Source organism: Entelurus aequoreus, linkage group LG18, assembly GCF_033978785.1.
Source record: "Entelurus aequoreus isolate RoL-2023_Sb linkage group LG18, RoL_Eaeq_v1.1, whole genome shotgun sequence".
NCBI classification, from domain to species: domain Eukaryota; kingdom Metazoa; phylum Chordata; class Actinopteri; order Syngnathiformes; family Syngnathidae; genus Entelurus; species Entelurus aequoreus.
In genome coordinates this window covers 48,503,017-48,527,295 of record NC_084748.1, presented here as the reverse complement: position 1 = coordinate 48,527,295, position 24,279 = coordinate 48,503,017, and the positions used below count along the sequence as shown (strand labels likewise).

The following is a 24,279-nucleotide window of genomic DNA, read 5'->3' as shown; positions in this document are numbered from 1 at the left end:
TCAAGGCCGTATCCCAGGGAAAACAGGGGGCATAGACTTGCTGGGAGGATACCATCCAAAGAGTCATAACCTATATCAGGAAGTGGCTGGGCCTCCCCCGCTGTTTCTCGGACACAGGTCTTTTCGGCAAGAACATTCTGCAACTTCCTCTGAAGTCCATCAATCTGGGTTACAGGCAGGAGACGACTCGCCTTGTACTGGAGTCGAGGGAATCAAGAGACAAAGCTGTGAAGAGCGAAGCGGTGACTATCCGCAATGGACGAAAGTGGAGGGCCCAGCCGGAAGTGGACCAAGCTGTCTCGAGGCTGAAATACAAGGAGATCCTGGGAAGAGTCCAAGACAGCCAACCAGTGCAGTTCTGGTCCAAAGCCATGAGACAACAGAGGAAGGCCATGGTGGTGGAAGAGGTCTCACCAAGTGGCGCAAGACCAGATCAAGGCCGTATCCCAGGGAAAACAGGGGGCATAGACTTGCTGGGAGAATACCATCCAAAGAGTCATAACCTATATCAGGAAGTGGCTGGGCCTCCCCCGCTGTTTCTCGGACACAGGTCTTTTCGGCAAGAACATTCTGCAACTTCTGCTGAAGTCCATCAATCTGGGTTACAGGCAGGAGAAGACTCGCCTTGTACTGGAGTCGAGGGAATCAAGAGACAAAGCTGTGAAGAGCGAAGCGGTGACTATCCGCAATGGACGAAAGTGGAGGGCCCAGCCGGAAGTGGACCAAGCTGTCTCGAGGCTGAAATACAAGGAGATCCTGGGAAGAGTTCAAGACAGCCAACCAGTGCAGTTCTGGTCCAAAGCCACGAGACAGCAGAGGAAGGCCATGGTGGTGGAAGAGGTCTCACCAAGTGGCGCAAGACCAGTATCTGATCAAGGCCGTATCCCAAGGAAAATAGGGGGCATAGACTTGCTGGGAGGATACCATCCAAAGAGTCATAACCTATATCAGGAAGTGGCTGGGCCTCCCCCGCTGTTTCTCGGACACAGGTCTGTTCGGCAAGAATATTCTGCAACTTCTGCTGAAGTCCATCAATCTGGGTTACAGGCAGGAGAAGACTCGCCTTGTACTGGAGTTGAGGGAATCAAGAGACGAAGCTGTGAAGAGCACAGCGGTGACTGTCTGCACTGGACGAAAGTGGAGGGCCCAGCCGGAAGTGGACCAAGCTGTGTTGAGACTGAAATACAAGGAGATCCTGGGAAGAATCCAAGACAGCCAACCAGTCCAATTCTGGTCCAAAGCCACGAGACAGCAGAGGAAGGCCACTGTGGTGGAAAAGGTCTCACAAGTGGCGCAAGACAAGTATCTGATCAAGGCTGTATCCCAGGGAAAACAGGGGGCATAGACTTGCTGGGAGGATACCATCCAAAGAGTCATAACCTGTGCCGACATCTGCCGAACTCCTCTCAGCTTCCTCTTGAGGGCAGTGTATGACACCCTGCCATGCCCTCGAAAACCTCGCCCGGTTGTTCGGAAGCGAGGGCAAGTGCTCCCTGTGCAGCAAAGACAATGCAGAATCAGGTGCTGAGGAAGTTGGCAGAGCTGTTGGAGAGATGCAGAGTCAGGGCAAACAACTCCAGGGATCCCCATCGGCCAAACATCACATTCATCAAACTAGGAGAGGTAGGACAGAAGACAGAGGCGGGAAGATCATCGCCTCTGCTTACCCCTGGTAAAGGATGGGAGATGCGCGTTGACCTGGACAAGCAGCTCGTCTTCCCAACTGTTATTGTTTATTATCAAGTATCAAAGATTTTATGGGCGGAATAGTGGAGCTCCCATTGGCTCCGCTGTAAGCGGACTTCATTTACATTTAATATTTAGAATGCATTTTTTTTAAATCCATCCGTTGTCATGTATTTCATAATGATTGTGAATGATAGACAACATTCCAAAAAAAGTGCAGTTCCCCTTTAAAACCTCTAAAGGCTTAGTGGCCACATGCGTGGACAGCACCTTTTAGCCCTTATTTCCAAAATTGTGTACACTACTGAATTGGGGTCTTATGTGGACACTTATACTGCCATCTGGTGGTGTCAGAAGAGTATACCATACACTGGAATTTGGGGGGGAAAAAAGTGTAAAAATAAGAATTAGGATGTCACTAAACATGAAGTACACGTTTCTGTACTTATGGACTAAGTACATCATATCAAAAGATGATTCTTAGTTTTTATTCTAATTAGTGTCCAATAAGCCCAAATAGCAAAGAGAAATAAAAAAAGCATGTAAACAAACAGCTTGGGCCTTAATTATGACTTTGATATTGTCATTACTGCCACAATTGGTGGAAAAGCGTATTACAACTGAGGCCCATAAAGACCACGGCTGACAAACCCTTCTTTTGGCGGCCCTCTAGTGGGTGCTGATGGCCCAACAATGGGCCCAGGCCCTATGGTTAAGAAACACGGGTGTAAAAGATATGCAATTGCATGCGGTACATGCATTTTCTTATGTCAAAATGGAAAGGGCGAAGTACTTAATTGACAAATCTTATTTTTCAGGCCACATAAAGAGATGTGGCGGCCCCCAGGTCTGTTCCATCACATCTACAAAAGGTTTCTGTTGCATCCACTGCAATCCTGTCTCAGCGGGGCCCCTCAAAACGTACCCGTTGTAGAGCAGCACCCACACAGCATCTCCCGAGCGTGGGTAGGCCACACAATAGTGCACCAGCAGCACCAAGCTGGAATCTGGGGCGTTGAGCATCCGCACTTCCAGGAAGAGGGGTTTCCCCAGGAGCATCTGCAGGGGCTGGTGATACTGCGGGTAGTAGCTGCTGTATTCAGCGTCTGGATGATGATGATGAAGATTTTTAGTAACAGTACAGGAACATCCTTTTAGACACTCAGCTTTCATCAGCTTCAAAAGAGACAAGAATCTGTCCACCTTTGGCGAGTCTGAGCTGCACGCCAAACACGCCTTGAGTCTGAACGGACGGCCCCAACGTGGGAGTTTTCACCAGGTAGCTGACGGTGAGGACGCTACCTGGCACGTACCTGCACTCCACCAACAACCTGCAAGTCAGGAAAGCACCGGAACATGGAAGTGCACTCAATCACCATGTCATACGTTACTCAGGGATTACTTTTGTGCCAAAAATCATACGTTACTCAGGGATTACTTTTGTGCCAAAAACTAACACAATAAAATGAAAATAATAAAGCCCATTACTGCAATGTTGTGCTGCCTGACTTTAACAGACCTTAGAAAACTATTATTCATTATTTACCTTATAATAGTATTCTTTATTTGATAAGTTAAAATAGTTTTGGCTCCACCTGCTTGTCAACTGAAGAAGACAGAGAGGTTTTTTACTATCAGTGAATACAAAACATTTACTTTTACACTTGTTAAAGTGGAACTATTATGCAAATACAAGTAGTCTTGTTAAAATGGAACTATTATGCAAATACAAGTAGTCTTGTTAAAGTGGAACTATTATGCAAATACAAGTAGTCTTGTTAAAATGGAACTATTATGCAAATACAAGTAGTCTTGTTAAAGTGGAACAATTATGCAAATACAAGTAGTCTTGTTAAAGTGGAACTATTATGCAAATACAAGTAGTCTTGTTAAAGTGGAACTATTATGCACATACAAGCAAAGTAGTCTTGTTAAAGTGGAACTATTATACAAATGCAAGTAGTCTTGTTAAAGTGGAACTATTATGCAAATACAAGCAAAGTAGTCTTGTTAAAGTGGAACTATTATGCAAATACAAGCAAAGTAGTCTTGTTAAAGTGGAACTATTATGCAAATACAAGCAAAGTAGTCTTGTTAAAGTGGAACTATTATGCAAACACAAGCAAAGTAGTCTTGTTAAAGTGGAACTATTATGCAAATACAAGTAGTCTTGTTAAAGTGGAACTATTATGCAAATACAAGTAGTCTTGTTAAAGTGGAACTATGATGCAAATACAAGTAGTCTTGTTAAAGTGGAACTATTATGCAAATACAAGTAGTCTTGTTAAAGTGGAACTATTATGCAAGTAAAAGCAAAGTAGTCTTGTTCAAGTGGCACTATTATGCAAATACAAGCAAAGTAGTCTTGTTCAAGTGGAACTATTATGCAAATACAAGCAAAGTAGTCTTGTTAAAGTGGAACTATTATGCAAATACAAGCAAAGTAGTACTGTTAAAGTGGAACTATTATGCAAATACAAGTAGTCTTGTTAAAGTGGAACTATTATGCAAATACAAGTAGTCTTGTTAAAGTGGAACTATTATGCAAATACAAGCAAAGTAGCCTTGTTAAAGTGGAACTATTATGCAAACACAAGCAAAGTAGTCTTGTTAAAGTGGAACTATTATGCAAACACAAGCAAAGTAGTCTTGTTAAAGTGGAACTATTATGCAAATACAAGTAGTCTTGTTAAAGTGGAACTATGATGCAAATACAAGTAGTCTTGTTAAAGTGGAACTATTATGCAAATACAAGTAGTCTTGTTAAAGTGGAACTATTATGCAAGTAAAAGCAAAGTAGTCTTGTTAAAGTGGAACTATTATGCAAATACAAGTAGTCTTGTTCAAGTGGAACTATTATGCAAATACAAGCAAAGTAGTCTTGTTCAAGTGGAACTATTATGCAAATACAAGCAAAGTAGTCTTGTTAAAGTGGAACTATTATGCAAATACAAGCAAAGTAGTCTTGTTAAAGTGGAACTATTATGCAAATACAAGTAGTCTTGTTAAAGTGGAACTATTATGCAAATACAAGTAGTCTTGTTAAATTGGAACTATTATGCAAATACAAGTAGTCTTGTTAAAGTGGAACTATTATGCAAATACAAGTAGTCTTGTTAAAGTGGAACTATTATGCAAATACAAACAAAGTAGTCTTGTTAAAATGGAACTATTATGCAAATACAAGCAAAGTAGTCTTGTTAAAGTGGAACTATTATGCAAACACAAGCAAAGTAGTCTTGTTAAAGTGGAACTATTATGCAAACACAAGCAAAGTAGTCTTGTTCAAGTGGAACTATTATGCAAATACAAGTAGTCTTGTTAAAGTGGAACTATTATGCAAATACAAGTAGTCTTGTTAAAGTGGAACTATTATGCAAATACAAGTAGTCTTGTTAAAGTGGAACTATTGTGTAAATACAAGTAGTCTTGTTAAAGTGGAAATATTATGCAAATACAAGTAGTCTTGTTAAAGTGGAACTATTATGCAAATACAAGTAGTTTTGTTAAAGTAGAACTATTATGCAAATACAAGTAGTCTTGTTAAAGTGGAACTATTATGCAAATACAAGTAGTCTTGTTAAAGTGGAACTATTATGCAAATACAAGCAAAGTAGTCTTGTTAAAGTGGAACTATTATGCAAATACAAGCAAAGTAGTCTTGTTAAAGTGGAACTATTATGCAAACACAAGCAAAGTAGTCTTGTTAAAGTGGAACTATTATGCAAATACAAGTAGTCTTGTTAAAGTGGAACTATGATGCAAATACAAGTAGTCTTGTTAAAGTGGAACTATGATGCAAATACAAGTAGTCTTGTTAAAGTGGAACTATTATGCAAATACAAGTAGTCTTGTTAAAGTGGAACTATTATGCAAGTAAAAGCAAAGTAGTCTTGTTCAAGTGGAACTATTATGCAAATACAAGCAAAGTAGTCTTGTTCAAGTGGAACTATTATGCAAATACAAGCAAAGTAGTCTTGTTAAAGTGGAACTATTATGCAAATACAAGCAAAGTAGTACTGTTAAAGTGGAACTATTATGCAAATACAAGTAGTCTTGTTAAAGTGCAACTATTATGCAAATACAAGCAAAGTAGCCTTGTTAAAGTGGAACTATTATGCAAACACAAGCAAAGTAGTCTTGTTAAAGTGGAACTATTATGCAAACACAAGCAAAGTAGTCTTGTTAAAGTGGAACTATTATGCAAACACAAGCAAAGTAGTCTTGTTAAAGTGGAACTATTATGCAAATACAAGTAGTCTTGTTAAAGTGGAACTATGATGCAAATACAAGTAGTCTTGTTAAAGTGGAACTATTATGCAAATACAAGTAGTCTTGTTAAAGTGGAACTATTATGCAAGTAAAAGCAAAGTAGTCTTGTTAAAGTGGAACTATTATGCAAATACAAGTAGTCTTGTTCAAGTGGAACTATTATGCAAATACAAGCAAAGTAGTCTTGTTCAAGTGGAACTATTATGCAAATACAAGCAAAGTAGTCTTGTTAAAGTGGAACTATTATGCAAATACAAGCAAAGTAGTCTTGTTAAAGTGGAACTATTATGCAAATACAAGTAGTCTTGTTAAAGTGGAACTATTATGCAAATACAAGTAGTCTTGTTAAATTGGAACTATTATGCAAATACAAGTAGTCTTGTTAAAGTGGAACTATTATGCAAATACAAGTAGTCTTGTTAAAGTGGAACTATTATGCAAATACAAACAAAGTAGTCTTGTTAAAATGGAACTATTATGCAAATACAAGCAAAGTAGTCTTGTTAAAGTGGAACTATTATGCAAATACAAGCAAAGTAGTCTTGTTAAAGTGGAACTATTATGCAAACACAAGCAAAGTAGTCTTGTTCAAGTGGAACTATTATGCAAATACAAGTAGTCTTGTTAAAGTGGAACTATTATGCAAATACAAGTAGTCTTGTTAAAGTGGAACTATTATGCAAATACAAGTAGTCTTGTTAAAGTGGAACTATTATGCAAATACAAGTAGTCTTGTTAAAGTGGAACTATTATGCAAATACAAGTAGTCTTGTTAAAGTGGAACTATTATGCAAATACAAGTAGTCTTGTTAAAGTGGAAATATTATGCAAATACAAGTAGTCTTGTTAAAGTGGAACTATTATGCAAATACAAGTAGTCTTGTTAAAGTGGAACTATTATGCAAATACAAGCAAAGTAGTCTTGTTAAAGTGGAACTATTATACAAATGCAAGTAGTCTTGTTAAAGTGGAACTATTATGCAAATACAAGCAAAGTAGCCTTGTTAAAGTGGAACTATTATGCAAACACAAGCAAAGTAGTCTTGTTAAAGTGGAACTATTATGCAAACACAAGCAAAGTAGTCTTGTTAAAGTGGAACTATTATGCAAATACAAGTAGTCTTGTTAAAGTGGAACTATGATGCAAATACAAGTAGTCTTGTTAAAGTGGAACTATTATGCAAATACAAGTAGTCTTGTTAAAGTGGAACTATTATGCAAGTAAAAGCAAAGTAGTCTTGTTAAAGTGGAACTATTATGCAAATACAAGTAGTCTTGTTCAAGTGGAACTATTATGCAAATACAAGCAAAGTAGTCTTGTTCAAGTGGAACTATTATGCAAATACAAGCAAAGTAGTCTTGTTAAAGTGGAACTATTATGCAAATACAAGCAAAGTAGTCTTGTTAAAGTGGAACTATTATGCAAATACAAGTAGTCTTGTTAAAGTGGAACTATTATGCAAATACAAGTAGTCTTGTTAAATTGGAACTATTATGCAAATACAAGTAGTCTTGTTAAAGTGGAACTATTATGCAAATACAAGTAGTCTTGTTAAAGTGGAACTATTATGCAAATACAAACAAAGTAGTCTTGTTAAAATGGAACTATTATGCAAATACAAGCAAAGTAGTCTTGTTAAAGTGGAACTATTATGCAAACACAAGCAAAGTAGTCTTGTTAAAGTGGAACTATTATGCAAACACAAGCAAAGTAGTCTTGTTCAAGTGGAACTATTATGCAAATACAAGTAGTCTTGTTAAAGTGGAACTATTATGCAAATACAAGTAGTCTTGTTAAAGTGGAACTATTATGCAAATACAAGTAGTCTTGTTAAAGTGGAACTATTGTGTAAATACAAGTAGTCTTGTTAAAGTGGAAATATTATGCAAATACAAGTAGTCTTGTTAAAGTGGAACTATTATGCAAATACAAGTAGTTTTGTTAAAGTAGAACTATTATGCAAATACAAGTAGTCTTGTTAAAGTGGAACTATTATGCAAATACAAGTAGTCTTGTTAAAGTGGAACTATTATGCAAATACAAGCAAAGTAGTCTTGTTAAAGTGGAACTATTATGCAAATACAAGCAAAGTAGTCTTGTTAAAGTGGAACTATTATGCAAACACAAGCAAAGTAGTCTTGTTAAAGTGGAACTATTATGCAAATACAAGTAGTCTTGTTAAAGTGGAACTATGATGCAAATACAAGTAGTCTTGTTAAAGTGGAACTATGATGCAAATACAAGTAGTCTTGTTAAAGTGGAACTATTATGCAAATACAAGTAGTCTTGTTAAAGTGGAACTATTATGCAAGTAAAAGCAAAGTAGTCTTGTTCAAGTGGAACTATTATGCAAATACAAGCAAAGTAGTCTTGTTCAAGTGGAACTATTATGCAAATACAAGCAAAGTAGTCTTGTTAAAGTGGAACTATTATGCAAATACAAGCAAAGTAGTACTGTTAAAGTGGAACTATTATGCAAATACAAGTAGTCTTGTTAAAGTGCAACTATTATGCAAATACAAGCAAAGTAGCCTTGTTAAAGTGGAACTATTATGCAAACACAAGCAAAGTAGTCTTGTTAAAGTGGAACTATTATGCAAACACAAGCAAAGTAGTCTTGTTAAAGTGGAACTATTATGCAAACACAAGCAAAGTAGTCTTGTTAAAGTGGAACTATTATGCAAATACAAGTAGTCTTGTTAAAGTGGAACTATGATGCAAATACAAGTAGTCTTGTTAAAGTGGAACTATTATGCAAATACAAGTAGTCTTGTTAAAGTGGAACTATTATGCAAGTAAAAGCAAAGTAGTCTTGTTAAAGTGGAACTATTATGCAAATACAAGTAGTCTTGTTCAAGTGGAACTATTATGCAAATACAAGCAAAGTAGTCTTGTTCAAGTGGAACTATTATGCAAATACAAGCAAAGTAGTCTTGTTAAAGTGGAACTATTATGCAAATACAAGCAAAGTAGTCTTGTTAAAGTGGAACTATTATGCAAATACAAGTAGTCTTGTTAAAGTGGAACTATTATGCAAATACAAGTAGTCTTGTTAAATTGGAACTATTATGCAAATACAAGTAGTCTTGTTAAAGTGGAACTATTATGCAAATACAAGTAGTCTTGTTAAAGTGGAACTATTATGCAAATACAAACAAAGTAGTCTTGTTAAAATGGAACTATTATGCAAATACAAGCAAAGTAGTCTTGTTAAAGTGGAACTATTATGCAAATACAAGCAAAGTAGTCTTGTTAAAGTGGAACTATTATGCAAACACAAGCAAAGTAGTCTTGTTCAAGTGGAACTATTATGCAAATACAAGTAGTCTTGTTAAAGTGGAACTATTATGCAAATACAAGTAGTCTTGTTAAAGTGGAACTATTATGCAAATACAAGTAGTCTTGTTAAAGTGGAACTATTATGCAAATACAAGTAGTCTTGTTAAAGTGGAACTATTATGCAAATACAAGTAGTCTTGTTAAAGTGGAACTATTATGCAAATACAAGTAGTCTTGTTAAAGTGGAAATATTATGCAAATACAAGTAGTCTTGTTAAAGTGGAACTATTATGCAAATACAAGTAGTCTTGTTAAAGTGGAACTATTATGCAAATACAAGTAGTCTTGTTAAAGTGGAACTATTATGCAAATACAAGTAGTCTTGTTAAAGTGGAACTATTATGCAAATACAAGTAGTCTTGTTAAAGTGGAACTATTATGCAAATACAAGTAGTCTTGTTAAAGTGGAAATATTATGCAAATACGAGCAAAGTAGTCTTGTTAATGTTAAAGTGGCCTGCCTTGTCCTTCAATGTCGTCCGCCACAACATTTATATTGGTCAGCAACGTCAATTAATGTGGCCCGTCAAGTCATTTATTGTGGTCTGCCAGATCCTTTAATTAGGTCAGCCAAGTCATTTAATGTGGTCCACCACATCATTCAACGTGGTCCACGACAACATTTAAGGTGGACTGCTTTAACATTTAATGTGGTCTGCCATATCCATTAACGCGGTCTGCGACGTCACTTAACGTGGTCTGCGACGTCATTTAACGCGGTTTGCGACGTCAATTAATGTGGCCCGTCAAGTCATTTATTGTGGTCTGCCAGATCCTTTAATTAGGTCAGCCAAGTCATTAAGTGGTCCACCACATCATTCAACGTGGTCGACGACAACATTTAAGGTGGCCTGCTTTAACATTCAATGTGGTCTGCCATGTCCATTAACGCGGTCTGCGACATCACTTAACGCGGTCTGCGACGTCATTTAATGCGGTTTGCGACGTCAATTAATGTGGCCCGTCAAGTCATTTATTGTGGTCTGCCAGATCCTTTAATTAGGTCAGCCAAGTCATTAAGTGGTCCACCACATCATTCAACGTGGTCCACGACAACATTTAAGGTGGCCTGCTTTAACATTTAATGTGGTCTGCCATGTCCATTAACGCGGTCTGCGACGTCACTTAACGTGGTCTGCGACGTCATTTAAGCGGCCTGCGACGTCATTTAACGCGGTTTGCGACGTCAATTAAGATGGCCCGTCAAGTCATTTATTGTGGTCTGCCAGATCCTTCAATTAGGTCAGCCAAGTCATTTAATGTGGTCCACCACATCATTCAACGTGGTCCACGACAACATTTAAGGTGGACTGCTTTAACATTTAATGTGGTCTGCCATGTCCATTAACGCGGTCTGCGACGTCACTTAACGTGGTCTGCGACGTCATTTAACGCGGTTTGCGACGTCAATTAATGTGGCCCGTCAAGTCATTTATTGTGGTCTGCCAGATCCTTTAATTAGGTCAGCCAAGTCATTTAAGGTGGTCCACCACATCATTCAATGTGGTCGACGACAACATTTAAGGTGGCCTGCTTTAACATTCAATGTGGTCTGCCATGTCCATTAACGCGGTCTGCGACGTCACTTAACGTGGTCTGCGACGTCATTTAATGCGGTTTTCGACGTCAATTAATGTGGCCCGTCAAGTCATTTATTGTGGTCTGCCAGATCCTTTAATTAGGTCAGCCAAGTCATTTAATGTGGTCCACCACATCATTCAACGTGGTCCACGACGACATTTAAGGTGGCCTGCTTTATTATTCAATGTGGTGCGCCATGTATGTTAAAGCGGCCTGCCTTGTCCTTCAATGTCATCCGCCACATTTATTTTGGTCAGCAACGTTAATTAATATGGCCTGTCAAGTCATTTATTGTGGTCTGCCAGATCCTTTAATTAGGTCAGCAAAGTCATTTAAATCGGCCTGACGCTACGTCATTTACTTCGGCCTGCCTTGTCCTTCAATGTCGTCCGCCACAACATTTATTTTGGTCAGCAACGTCAATTAATGTGGCCCGTTGGGTCATTTATTGTGGTCTGCCAGATCCTTTAATTAGGTCAGCAAAGTCATTTAATGTGGTCCACCACATCATTCAACGTGGTCCACAATGACATTTAAAGTGGCCTGCCTCGTCAATTTAATGTGGCGCGCGACGTCAGCCTGCTATGTCAGTTAATGTGGCCTGTGACTTCATTTCATGTGGTCCGCCACGACATTCAACGTGTTGAGCGACGACATTTAACGTGGTTTTCCGCATCACTCAACGTGGTCCGCCACGGAATTTGTGTTCCGTGACATCATTTACTCTGACCCTTACTGTGGCCTGCCGATCATTTAATGTGGCCCGTCACGTCATTTAATGTAGTCCACCAAATCAATTAGGTGGCCCTTTAAGGTTAGCCATAATTACGAAGTGGCCCTCAATAAAACACAGTCAGTAAGCTCCTTTGTCTCAATCCTCTTGTCGTGGGGCAGACTGGCTCGTACATGCACATGCATCCTCCACTGTTGCCATAACTAAATACAAAGCGGCGTACAGTTCTAAGTTATATCTGTCAGTAGAAAACTAACAACTACAATGAAGATGACGGGGAGAAGATGCTGTCGAAGTGGAGGCACGTGAATAAAGCTGCAGAAAGAAGCATGTAATGTAGAGCACCAGGAAGTGTTTACATGTGGAAACAAAATGTGAATATGATCCCTTTAAGTCCTGATAAAGAATGACAAAAGGTCTGACCTAACAGGAGAATCTCTGGTGATGGTTCCATAATTGAGGCTTACAGTCTGAACCCTGTTGACTATTTCCACCATGTAGATCAAAGATTTGCCCACTTCCTGTCAGGGCAGAGAGAAGACGTCACTGAGCATGCTCCGTGTACCGTGGAAGGGTGTTGTGTTGAATAAAAGTCACCATTTTCCGAGCCCCGCAGCCGTCCATGGGCAGCTTGAACAAGGCGTACTCGGGTGTGGCTCGGAGGGGTTTGCAGGTGGAGTTGTTGCTCACCACCAGCAGGGCGGGCGACAGGGGGGGCTGGGTGAGGGACGCAGGCACGGAGAACACAAAGTGGCGGTCGATTGTGCACTCTGCAAGAGGAGCACAAACACGTACGCGTCAGGTTTGTGCACGGAGTAAAAGGTCAGACAAACAAACAAAAAGGTCACACATCCCGACAGGCAATTGATATCGACTCTCTTTTCACATGGGATCTGCGTCATTGTGAGTCATTTGGGAATGGCCTCTGTGCATCGTGCAGCTGTTGGAAAGAGTCACGCCTTCTCCGCTAACACAGTAGCGATGTGCCATGCCTTCTTTGAAAGCAAGATTGAGGCTGGTATCGGCGATACCGATCTAATACCGATACTCTGTGCAAATTTACCTAACAAGTCAGTTGAAAAAGTTTTGTATCTTCAAATAAAAATCTGCCAATGAAATATCTATCGAAAAAAAGAGCAAAAATGTAAGGGGGGGAAAAAAGAGCAAAACAATCTAAATGTAATGACAAAAAGCTAAAAATTATGGAATAATTCATATTAATTTACTGAGTCACATATAATAAACGTTTGTCTTTAAATATGTAGAATATCTGGGGTTTTTATTTATTAAAAAAATGATCAAAATGGCCCCCCTGATACTTGATTTCTCAGTTAGTGCGTTACGTAAATATGTAAATGTTTCACGTTGATATGTTTCACGTAGATCGGTTTCACGTAAATGTGTAAATGTTTTACGTAGATATGTTTCATGTAAATGTGTAAATGTTTTACGTAGATATGTTTCATATAAATGTGTAAATGTTTTACGTAGATATGTTTCATATAAATGTGTAAATGTTTTACGTAGATATGTTTCATGTAAATGTGTAAATGTTTTACGTAGATATGTTTCATGTAAATGTGTAAATGTTTTACGTAGATATGTTTCATGTAAATGTGTAAATGTTTTACGTTGATATGTTTCATGTAAATGTGTAAATGTTTCACGTAGATATGTTTCATGTAAATGTGTAAATGTTTTACGTAGATATGTTTCATGTAAATGTGTAAATGTTTTACGTAGATATGTTTCATGTAAATGTGTAAATGTTTTACGTAGATATGTTTCATGTAAATGTGTAAATGTTTTACGTAGATATGTTTCATGTAAATGTGTAAATGTTTTACGTAGATATGTTTCATGTAAATGTGTAAATGTTTTACGTAGATATGTTTCATGTAAATGTGTAAATGTTTTACGTAGATATGTTTCATGTAAATGTGTAAATGTTTTACGTAGATATGTTTCATGTAAATGTTTTACGTAGATGTTTCATGTAAAAGTTTTACATAGATATGTTTCATGTAAATGTGTAAATGTTTTACGTAGATATGTTTCATATAAATGTGTAAATGTTTTACGTAGATATGTTTCATATAAATGTGTAAATGTTTTACGTAGATATGTTTCATATAAATGTGTAAATGTTTTACGTAGATATGTTTCATGTAAATTTGTAAATGTTTTACGTAGATATGTTTTACGTAAATGTTTCACGTAAATATGTAAATTTTTTATGTAAATATGTTTTACATAAATATGTAAATTTTGACGTAAATGTCCCACATAAATATGTAAATATCACACGTAAATATGTAAATGTTACTTGTGAATATGTAAATGTCTCACGTAAATATTTAACTGAAATATTTCACAGATATGTAAATGTTACACGTAAATATGTAAATGTTTCACGTTGATATGTTTCACGTAGATCTGTTTCACGTAAATGTGTAAATGTTTTACGTAGATATGTTTCATATAAATGTGTAAATGTTTTACGTAGATATGTTTCATGTAAATGTGTAAATGTTTTACATAGATATGTTTCATATAAATGTGTAAATGTTTTACGTAGATATGTTTCATATAAATGTGTAAATGTTTTACGTATCTAGTGTGTGTGTGACAATCATTGGTACTTTAATCTTTAATCTTAAAATGTCTCACGTAAATACGTAAATGTTGTATGTAAATGTTTCACGTAGATATGTTTCAAGCAAATATGTAAATGTTTCACGTAGATATGTTTCAAGCAAATATGTAAATGTTTCACGTAGATATGTTTCAAGCAAATATGTAAATGTTTCACGTAATTATGTAAATGTTTCACCTAAATGTTTCACGTAATTATGTAAATGTCTCACGTAAACATGTAAATGTTTCACGTACATATGTAAATGTTTCATGTAAATATGTAAATGCCTCATGTAAATATGTAAATGTTTCTCGTAATTATGCAAATGTATCAGGTAAATATTTCACATAGATATGTAAATGTTACACAAATATGTAAATGTTTTACGTAGATATGTTTCACGTAGATCTGTTTCACGTAAATGTGTAAATGTTTTACGTAGATATGTTTTACCTAAATATGTAAATGTTTCACGTAGATATGTTTCATATAAATGTGTAAATGTTTTACGTAGATATGTTTCATATAAATATGTAAATGTTACACGTAAATATATAAATGTCTCATGTAATTATGTAAATGTCCCACGTTAATACGTAAATGTGTCATGTAAATATGCAAATGTTTCACGTAATTATGCAAATGTTTCACATAATTATGCAAATGTTTCACACAATTATGCAAATGTTTCACACAATTATGCAAATTGTTCACGTAAATATTTCGCATAGATATGTAAATGTTACACAAATATGTAAATGTTTTATGTAAATATGTAAATGTTTCACGTTGATATGTTTCACGTAGATCTGTTTCACGTAAATGTGTAAATGTTTTGCTAAATTGGCCCTAGTGTGTGAATGTGAGTTTGAATGTTTTACGTAGATATATTTTACGTAAATATGTAAATGTTTCACGTAGATAGGTTTCGCGTAAATATGTAAATGTTTACGTAAATGTCACACATGAATATGTAAATGTTTACGTAAACGTCACACATGAATATGTAAATGTCTCAAATAAATATGTAAATGTGTCACGTAAATATGTAAATGTCTCATGTAAATATTTCACATAGATATGTAAATGTTACACATAAATATGTAAATGTCTCACGTAAATATGTAAATGTTTCACGTAAATATTTCATGTAAATATTTCATGTAAATATTTCACATAGATATGTAAATGTTACACAGATATGTAAATGTCTCACGTGAATATGTAAATGTTTCATATAAATATTTCACATAGATATGTAAATGTTACACGTAAATATGTAAATGTTTTACGTAAATGTCAGACATAAATATGTAAATGTTTATGTAAATGTCACACATAAATATGCAAATGGATCACGTAAATATGTAAATGCTCACGTAAATATGTAAATGTCTCTTGTACATATGTAAATATTTTACATAGATATGTAAATGTTACACATAAATATGTAAATGTCTCACGTAAGTATGTAAATGTTACATGTAAATATTACATAGATATGTAAATGTTACACATAAATATGTAAATGTTTCACGTAAATATTTAATGTAATTATTTCACAGATATGTAAATGTTACACAAATATGTAAATGTCTCACGTAAATATGTAAATGTTTCATATAAATATTTCACATAGATATGTAAATGTTACACGTAAATATGTAAATGTTTTACGTAAATATGTAAATGTTTACGTAAATGTCACACATGAATATGTAAATGTTTATGTAAATGTAACACATAAATATGTAAATGTCTCACATAAATATGTAAATGCTCACGTAAATATGTAAATGGTTTATGTAAATGTCTCATGTAAATATTTCACACATATATGTAAATGTCACACATAAATATGTAAATGTCTCACGTAAATGTTACACAAATATGTAAATGTTTCACGTAAATATGTAAATGTTTCACGTAAATATTTCATGTAATTATTTCACATAGATATGTAAGTGTTACACAGATATGTAAATGTCTCACGTAAATATGTAAATGTCTCATGTAAATATGTAAATATTTCACATAGATATGTAAATGTTACACATAAATATGTAAATGTCTCACATAAGTATGTAAATGTTACATGTAAATATTACATAGATATGTAAATGTTACACATAAATATGTAAATGTTTCACGTAAATATTTCATGTAATTATTTCACAGATATGTAAATGTTACACAAATATGTAAATGTCTCATCTAAATATGTAAATGTTTCATATAAATATTTCACATAGATATGTAAATGTTACACGTAAATATGTAAATGTTTTACGTAAATATGTAAATGTTTACGTAAATGTCACACATGAATATGTAGATGTTTATGTAAATGTCTCACATAAATATGTAAATGTTTCATATAAATATTTCACATAGATATGTAAATGTTACACGTAAATATGTAAATGTTTTACGTAAATATGTAAATGTTTACGTAAATGTCACACATGAATATGTAGATGTTTATGTAAATGTCTCACATAAATATGTAAATGGCTCATGTAAATATTTCACACAGATATGTAAATGTCACACATAAATATGTACCGTAATTTCCGGACTATAAGCCGCTACTTTTTCCCCTCGTTCTGGTCCCTGCGGCTTATACAAGGGTGCGGCTTATTTACGGCCTGTTCTTCTCCGACACCGACGAAGAGGATTTCGGTGGTTTTAGTACGCAGGAGGAAGACGATGACACAATGATTAAAGACTGACTTTTCATATACCGGTAGGCTGGTTATTTTGATAACGTACAGGCGAGCACTTTGTATTACTTTGCACCGTTGTATTATTTGTACTCTGCACGAATGCTGTTCGCCATGTCAAAGATGTGAAAGTTTGATTGAATGATTGAAAGATTTATTGTTAATAAATGGGACGCTTTGCGTTCCCAAACAGTCACCTCTGTCCCGACAATCCCCTCCGTGGTAGCAGGAACCCCTATATACTACGCTAATTACACATCAAAACCCTGCGGCTTATAGTCGGGTGCGGCTTATATGTGGAGCAATCTGTATTTTCCCCTAAATTTAGCTGGTGCGGCTTATAGTCAGGTGCGGCTTATAGTCCAGAAATTACGGTAAATGTCTCACGTAAATATGTAAATATTACACATAAATATGTAAATGTTTCACGTAAATATGTAAATGTTTAACCTAAATATTTCATGTAATTATTTCACATAGATATGTAAATGTTACACAGTTATGGAAATGTCTCACGTAAATATGTAAATGTTACACATAAATATGTAAATGTTTCACGTAAATATGTAAATGTTTCACGTAAATATTTCATAGATATGTAAATGTTACACAGATATGTAAATGTCTCACGTAAATATGTTAATGTTTCACGTAAATAAGTTCATGTAATTATTTCACATAGATATGTAAATGTTACACAGATATGGAAATGTCTCACGTACATATGTAAATGTTTCATATAAATATTTCACATATATATGTAAATATTACACGTAAATATGTAAATGTTTCATATAAATATTTCACATAGATATGTAAATATTACACGTAAATATGTAAATGTTTCACGTAAATATTTCACATAATTATTTCACAGACATGGAAATGTTATACGTAAATATGTAAATGTTTCACGTAAATATGTAAATGTTCCACGTAAATATGTAAATGTTCAGGTAGATACAGGGTGCCCTATGGTTAGGAAACACTGACCTACAATACAAAGCTGACACAATATCTGCTTTTAGCTTCTTTTTTCAAAAATGGCCCGTGCATACTTAGATTTGTCATTATGCGGCCCACGAAGCAATGTTTTGGTTGGGGGAATGGAAGCTCACCGTCCATGGCGTGGTAGCAGGCGGGGGGGTGCTTGCTGAAGCAGCAGCCCAGGGCGAGACACGAGGGCCGGGATGGTGCTCCTTGTCCGCAGGGCAGACGTTGCTCGCGGGGAAGGTTGCAGTCTTGCAGAGAAAGTGAGGAAGGTGAGCCGCACAGCTGAGAGAACTGGTGAATGTCAGGAAAGTACCTTGTCCTGATAAAGAGTTGGAGAGCGGGCAGTAGAAGTGAGCCCTCTTCTTCCCACTTGCAGTCAGGTAGGTGACAGCCATGATGTACTTGTGACCCTTTGACACAAACCACTTCTTCAATACATGTGCTGCTGGGGCTCAAATCCAAGAGCTTACTTGCCTGCACACTCATGTGGCAACTTGTGTTCAACTGGAGCCTCAAGTGGATTTTGCCATCTTCTTCCACCTTGGCAGAATACCCACAATGCTTTGGTGCGTCCTGGACACGCATCTCCTTCCCTTGTGCGTCTGGAAAATGGAAGAGAAAGGAAGCAGCTTCTCTCTGAGTGTCTAAATGCTTTGTGCTTCCAGTCAAAGGCACCAGCAGGGCCTGACCTACTGAAGTACTCAAACATTACAGCTGATCTGCTAAACTTCTGCAAAATAAATGCTGATCATCAGAATGCAGACAACACTGGGAGGAAAAATGCTAATTATTTAGCACACGCAGCGTGATTTATCAAGGCTGACCCTGTTTTGCATATTTAGTACATCTAGAAAGGACGTGCAAAATGGCAGTGAGATAGGAGTCTGTCCTACGTATGTTTGTCAACATGTGTGGACTGTCAAAATTAGAAATGGTAGACATTTTCTATTCAGCAATATTATTTTATAATTGTATAGCTGTTAAAGGCCTACTGAAAGCCACTACTAGCGACCACGCAGTCTGATAGTTTATACATCAATGATGAAATCTTAACATTGCAACACATGCCAATACGGCCGGGTTAACTTATAAAGTGACATTTTAAATTTCCCGCTAAACTTGCGGTTGAAAACGTCTATGTATGATGACGTATGCGCGTGACGTCAATGGTTGAAACGGAAGTATTGGGACACATTGTATCCAATACAAAAAGCTCTGTTTTCATCTCAAAATTCCACAGTATTGTGGACATCTGTGTTGGTGAATCTTTTGCAATTTGTTTCATGAACAATGAAGACTGCAAAGAAGAAAGTTGTAGGTGGGATCGGTGTATTAGCGGCTGGCTGCAGCAACACAACCAGGAGGACTTTGACTTGGATAGCAGACGCGCTAGCCGCCGACCCCATCTATGATCGGGTGAAGTCCTTCGTCGCTCCGTCGATCGCTGGAACGCAGGTGAGCACGGGTGTTGATGAGCAGATGAGAGCTGGCTGGCGTAGGTGGATAGCTAATGTTTTTAGCATAGCTCTCTGAGGTCCCGTTGCTAAGTTAGCTTCAATGGCGTCGTTAGCAACAGCATTGTTAAGCTTCGCCAGGCTGGACAGCATTAACCGTGTAGTTACATGTCCATGGTTTAATAGTATTATTGATTTTCTGTCTATCCTTCCAGTCAAGGGTTTATTTCTTTTGTTTCCATCCGCAGTTAAGCCCGATGCTATCACTTTAGCTCCGTAGCTAAAGTGCTTCGCCGATGTATTGTCGTGGAGATAAAAGTCACTGTGAATGTCCATTTCGCGTTCTCGACTCTTATTTTCAAGAGGATATAGTATCCGAGGTGGTTTGAAATACAAATCCGTGATCCACAATAGAAAAAGGAAGAAAGTGTGGAATCCAATGAGCCAGCTTGTGTCTAAGTTACGGTCAGAGCGAAAAAAGATACGTCCTGCACTGCACTCTAGTCCTTCACTCTCACGTTCCTCATCCACGAATCTTTCATCCTGGCTCAAATTAATGGGGTAATCGTCGCTTTCTCGGTCCGAATCGCTCTCGCTGCTGGTGTAAACAATGGGGAAATGTGAGGAGCCTTTCAACCTGTGACGTCACGCTACTTCCGGTACAGGCAAGGCTTTTTGTTTATCAGCGACCAAAAGTTGCGAACTTTATCGTCGATGTTCTCTACTAAATCCTTTCAGCAAAAATATGGCAATATCGCGAAATGATCAAGTATGACACATAGAATGGATCTGCTATCCCCGTTTAAATTTAAAAAATTCATTTCAGTAGGCCTTTAGCGTATGGTATTTGGACCTTAGTAGATCAGGCCCCATGTCTCCCCTCCCCCACCCCCACCCAGCAGCAGAGCTGCACGTGGTACATGTACAGTACATTCCAGGGTCCCAGCACCTTTGAGAACAACTCCAGAGATGGGGCCGGGCGGGAGCTGCACCAGCATGTGTTTGGAGGAGCACAAGACCTTGGGCTTGGCAGCAACAGGGGGGCTGACCCTGACCTTGCCGGATGGGGTCAGTGGTGTGGATGGGGTCAGTGGTGGAGGAGTGCTCCTCTGGAAGGGGCATTGCAGGTCCACCGTGTGGTACTGTGGCGTAGAGAGGGCCAAATACCTCAAGGACAGGGAAATGGCCGCGGGAGTCTAACAGGAGAGAAATGGAGAAAACTTAACGTTTCTTACGTTTTGTTTTTTGCGAGCTTGGTTGCATCACAATCAAGTTTTTTTATACGTTAGCTGGTAGGTATGAAAAAACTAAACTCATGCCATGAAGTGGAGTGTTCATTTGTTTTTAGCGACAATTTGTGGTCACAATTAGAGATGTTTGATAATATCAGACTACCAATATTATCGGCCGATAAATGCTTTAAAATGTAATATGGGAAATTATCGGTATCGGTTTCAATAATTAAAATGAATGACTTTTTAAAACGCTGCTGTGTACACGGACGTAGGGAGAAGTACAGAGCGCCAATAAACCTTAAAGGCACTGCCTTTGCGTGCCGGCCCAATCACATAATATCTACGGCTTTTCACACACACAAGTGAATGAAAGGCATACTTGGTCAACAGCCATACAGGTCACACTGAGGGTGGCCGTATAAACAACTTTAACACTGTTACAAATATGCGCCACACTGTGAACCCACACCAAACAAGAATGACAAACACATTTCGGGAGAACATCCGCACCGTAACACAACAGAACAGATACCCAGAACCCCTTGCAGCACTAACTCTTCCGGGACGCTACAATATACACGCTATCAAACACTTTTTTGTTAAAATACTGAACAGATGTTTACCTTATCCCAATAAACACATGTTCAGTATTTGAACATAAAAGTGTTTGATTGTGAGGCATTAAAAGCCACAAAATGCAAGGGGTCCATCAGACCCACAAACGCTGGCTGAGTAACAACAATATGAACGTTGCACGGAAAATTTCTCTGCCAGTTTCTGCATCCCACATGGATTCTTCTTTTGTGTTTCTGCACCTGCGGTTCCCACACAAGGTTGCAACATTGTTTGTAAACACCGTCTGCTCTCATTTTCTCGCACATTTGACCCTCTGATGTTCTGTGTACCTACACTGTCCTCCTCCTGTCTACACCTGCTGTGTGTGTGTGTGTGCGTGCGTGCGTGTGTGTTTGGGTGGGTGCGTGTGGTACACAGAACATCAATTTCCACACTTCTATTAGCCAGTGGACCCGGACATCTTATATCTTACATCTTCGTCGAAGCATGTTGCTTTTGTAGGTGTTTCAGCAGATTTGAATTGCTGTTTTGGGCAGTAGACGGGATCTTTGATCCAAGACACAACTTACATTTGACTAAAATGTTATTTTCTTTGTGCTCGACAAAAGAAAAGTAGTGAGAATATCTCCATGTTAAGAAACTCGACTGCATCTCCGCCATGATGTTTTGTAGGTAAACACAGACACGCCCCCTCCCTCCCCTACCCACACACACACAGAGCATGCCTCCGGCTTGAGACACAAGAAGAATCAGAAGGACGACACTGCAACTCTCCAATAAAACACACTCAGATCTGTTTCTAGCCGATACTACTACATACAAAATCACGTAAAATAACGCAGTAACGCATCATGTAGTAACGGTAACGGAGTTACTGAATATAAAATATAACGCGTTAGACTACTAATTACTGCCGAAACTAACGGCGTTACAGTAACGCGTTACTTGGTAAAGCGTTAGTCCCAACACTGGTGGTCATTAAATATGTATTCTGATATATGTTCTTCACAGAAAATGAGCCAAAGTCAGTGAGTCTCAGTTTGAAAAAATAATTAATTGTTTCATTTTTCTTTTAAAGGCCTACTGAAAGCCACTACTAGCGACCACGCAGTCTGATAGTTTATATATCAATCATGAAATCTTAACGTTGCAACACATGCCAATACGGCCTGGTTAACTTATAAAGTGACATTTTAAATTTCCCGCTAAACTTCCGGTTGAAAACGTCTATGTATGATGACGTATGCGCGTGACGTCACTAGTTAAACGGAAGTATTGGTACACCTTTGAATCCAATACAAAAAAGCTCTGTTTTCATCTCAAAATTCCACAGTATTCTGGACATCTGTGTTGGTGAATCTTTTGCAATTTGTTTAATGAACAATGAAGACTGCAAAGAAGAAAGTTGTAGGTGGGATCGGTGTATTAGCGGCTGGCTGCAGCAACACAACCAGGAGGACTTTGACTTGGATAGCAGACGCGCTAGCCGACGCTAGCCGCACGGATGATCGGGTGAGGTCCTTCGTCCTTCCGTCGATCGCTGGAACGCAGGTGAGCACGGGTGTTGAGCAGATGAGGGCTGGCTGGCGTAGGTGGATAGCTAATGTTTTTATCATAGCTCTGTGAGGTCCCTTTGCTAAGTTAGCTTCAATGGCGTCGTTAGCAACAGCATTGTTAAGCTTCGCCAGGCTGGAAAGCATTAACCGTGTAGTTACAGGTCCATGGTTTAATAGTGTTGTTGATTTTCTGTCTATCCTTCCAGTCAGGGATTTATTTATTTTGTTTCTATCTGCAGTTAAGCCCGATGCTATCACATTAGCTCCGTAGCTAAAGTGCTTCGCCGATGTATTGTCGTGGAGATAAAAGTCACTGTGAATGTCCATTTCGCGTTCTCGACTCTCATTTTCAAGAGGATATAGTATCCCAGGTGGTTTAAAATACAAATCCGTGATCCACAATAGAAAAAGGAGAAAGTGTGGAATCCAATGAGCCAGCTTGTACCTAAGTTACGGTCAGAGCGAAAAAAGACACGTCCTGCACTGCACTATAGTCCTTCACTCTCACTTTCCTCATTCACGAATCTTTCATCCTCGCTCAAATTAATGAGGTAATCGTCGCTTTCTCGGTCCGAATCTCTCTCGCTGCTGGTGTAAACAATGGGGAAATGTGAGCAGCACTCCAGCTTGTGACGTCACGCTACTTCCGGTAGGGGAAAGGCTTTTTTTTTAAATCAGCGACCAAAAGTTGCGAATTTTATCGTCGTTGTTCTCTACTAAATCCTTTCAGAAAAAATAAATTGAACTGGAAAATCCCACGTAAAAAATTTACAACATAAAGTAGCAAGAAACACGTCAATAATGAATAAAGCAAAACATGTTCTAGACCAAAAATCCCTTCATATTCTCTACTGCTCACTAGTGTTACCATATCTGAGCTACTGTGTAGAAATATGGGGAAATAATTACAAAAGTACACTTCATTCATTAACGGAGTTACAAAAAAGATCAGTTAGAATAATACATAATGTTGGATATAGAGAACATACAAATCCTTTATTTATTGAATCAAAGATACTGAAATTCCACGACATAGTGAATTTGCAAACAGCTAAAATTATGCACAAAGCAAACTATAACCTGCTACCCAAGAATATACAATTCTTCTCAACAAAAGAGGAGAAATATAATCTTAGAGAAAAATGTAATTTAAAACATTTGTACGCACGTACAACACTTAAGACCTTCAGTATATCAGTATGTGGAATTATATGATGGAATGGATTAAGCAAAGCAATCCAACAATGTACTAATATGATCCACTTCAAGAAACTCTTCACACTTAAAGTGTTTACAAAGTACAAAGAAGAAGAACCATGACAAACATTCTCAATTTATTTCATCCATCCATTCATTCATTCTTAAAGTAATCTTACTTATCTCATCATATCAAATATGACTTTCTTCACCAATTATTATTATTAAATTCTTACTATTATTTATTTATTTATTTTTATTGTGATTACCTATGGAGTTTATTGTGAATAAATTG

The 24,279-nt window shown here is 37.4% G+C and overlaps 1 protein-coding gene across 1 annotated transcript in view; it reads right to left on the bottom strand.

Moving 5' to 3' along the window:
• LOC133634212 (uncharacterized) overlaps positions 1-24,279 on the bottom strand; it is a 39,865-nt gene that overhangs the window by 4,288 nt on the left and 11,298 nt on the right. The window contains exons 8-15 of the mRNA XM_062027302.1: positions 20,370-20,616; positions 18,441-18,568; positions 18,280-18,376; positions 18,092-18,214; positions 12,210-12,382; positions 12,036-12,133; positions 2,890-3,017; positions 2,612-2,792 (exon numbers count right to left, since the gene is read on the bottom strand). Coding sequence (XP_061883286.1) covers positions 2,612-2,792; positions 2,890-3,017; positions 12,036-12,133; positions 12,210-12,382; positions 18,092-18,214; positions 18,280-18,376; positions 18,441-18,568; positions 20,370-20,616 — 1,175 coding nt within the window. The remainder of the gene's footprint in view (positions 1-2,611; positions 2,793-2,889; positions 3,018-12,035; positions 12,134-12,209; positions 12,383-18,091; positions 18,215-18,279; positions 18,377-18,440; positions 18,569-20,369; positions 20,617-24,279) is intronic.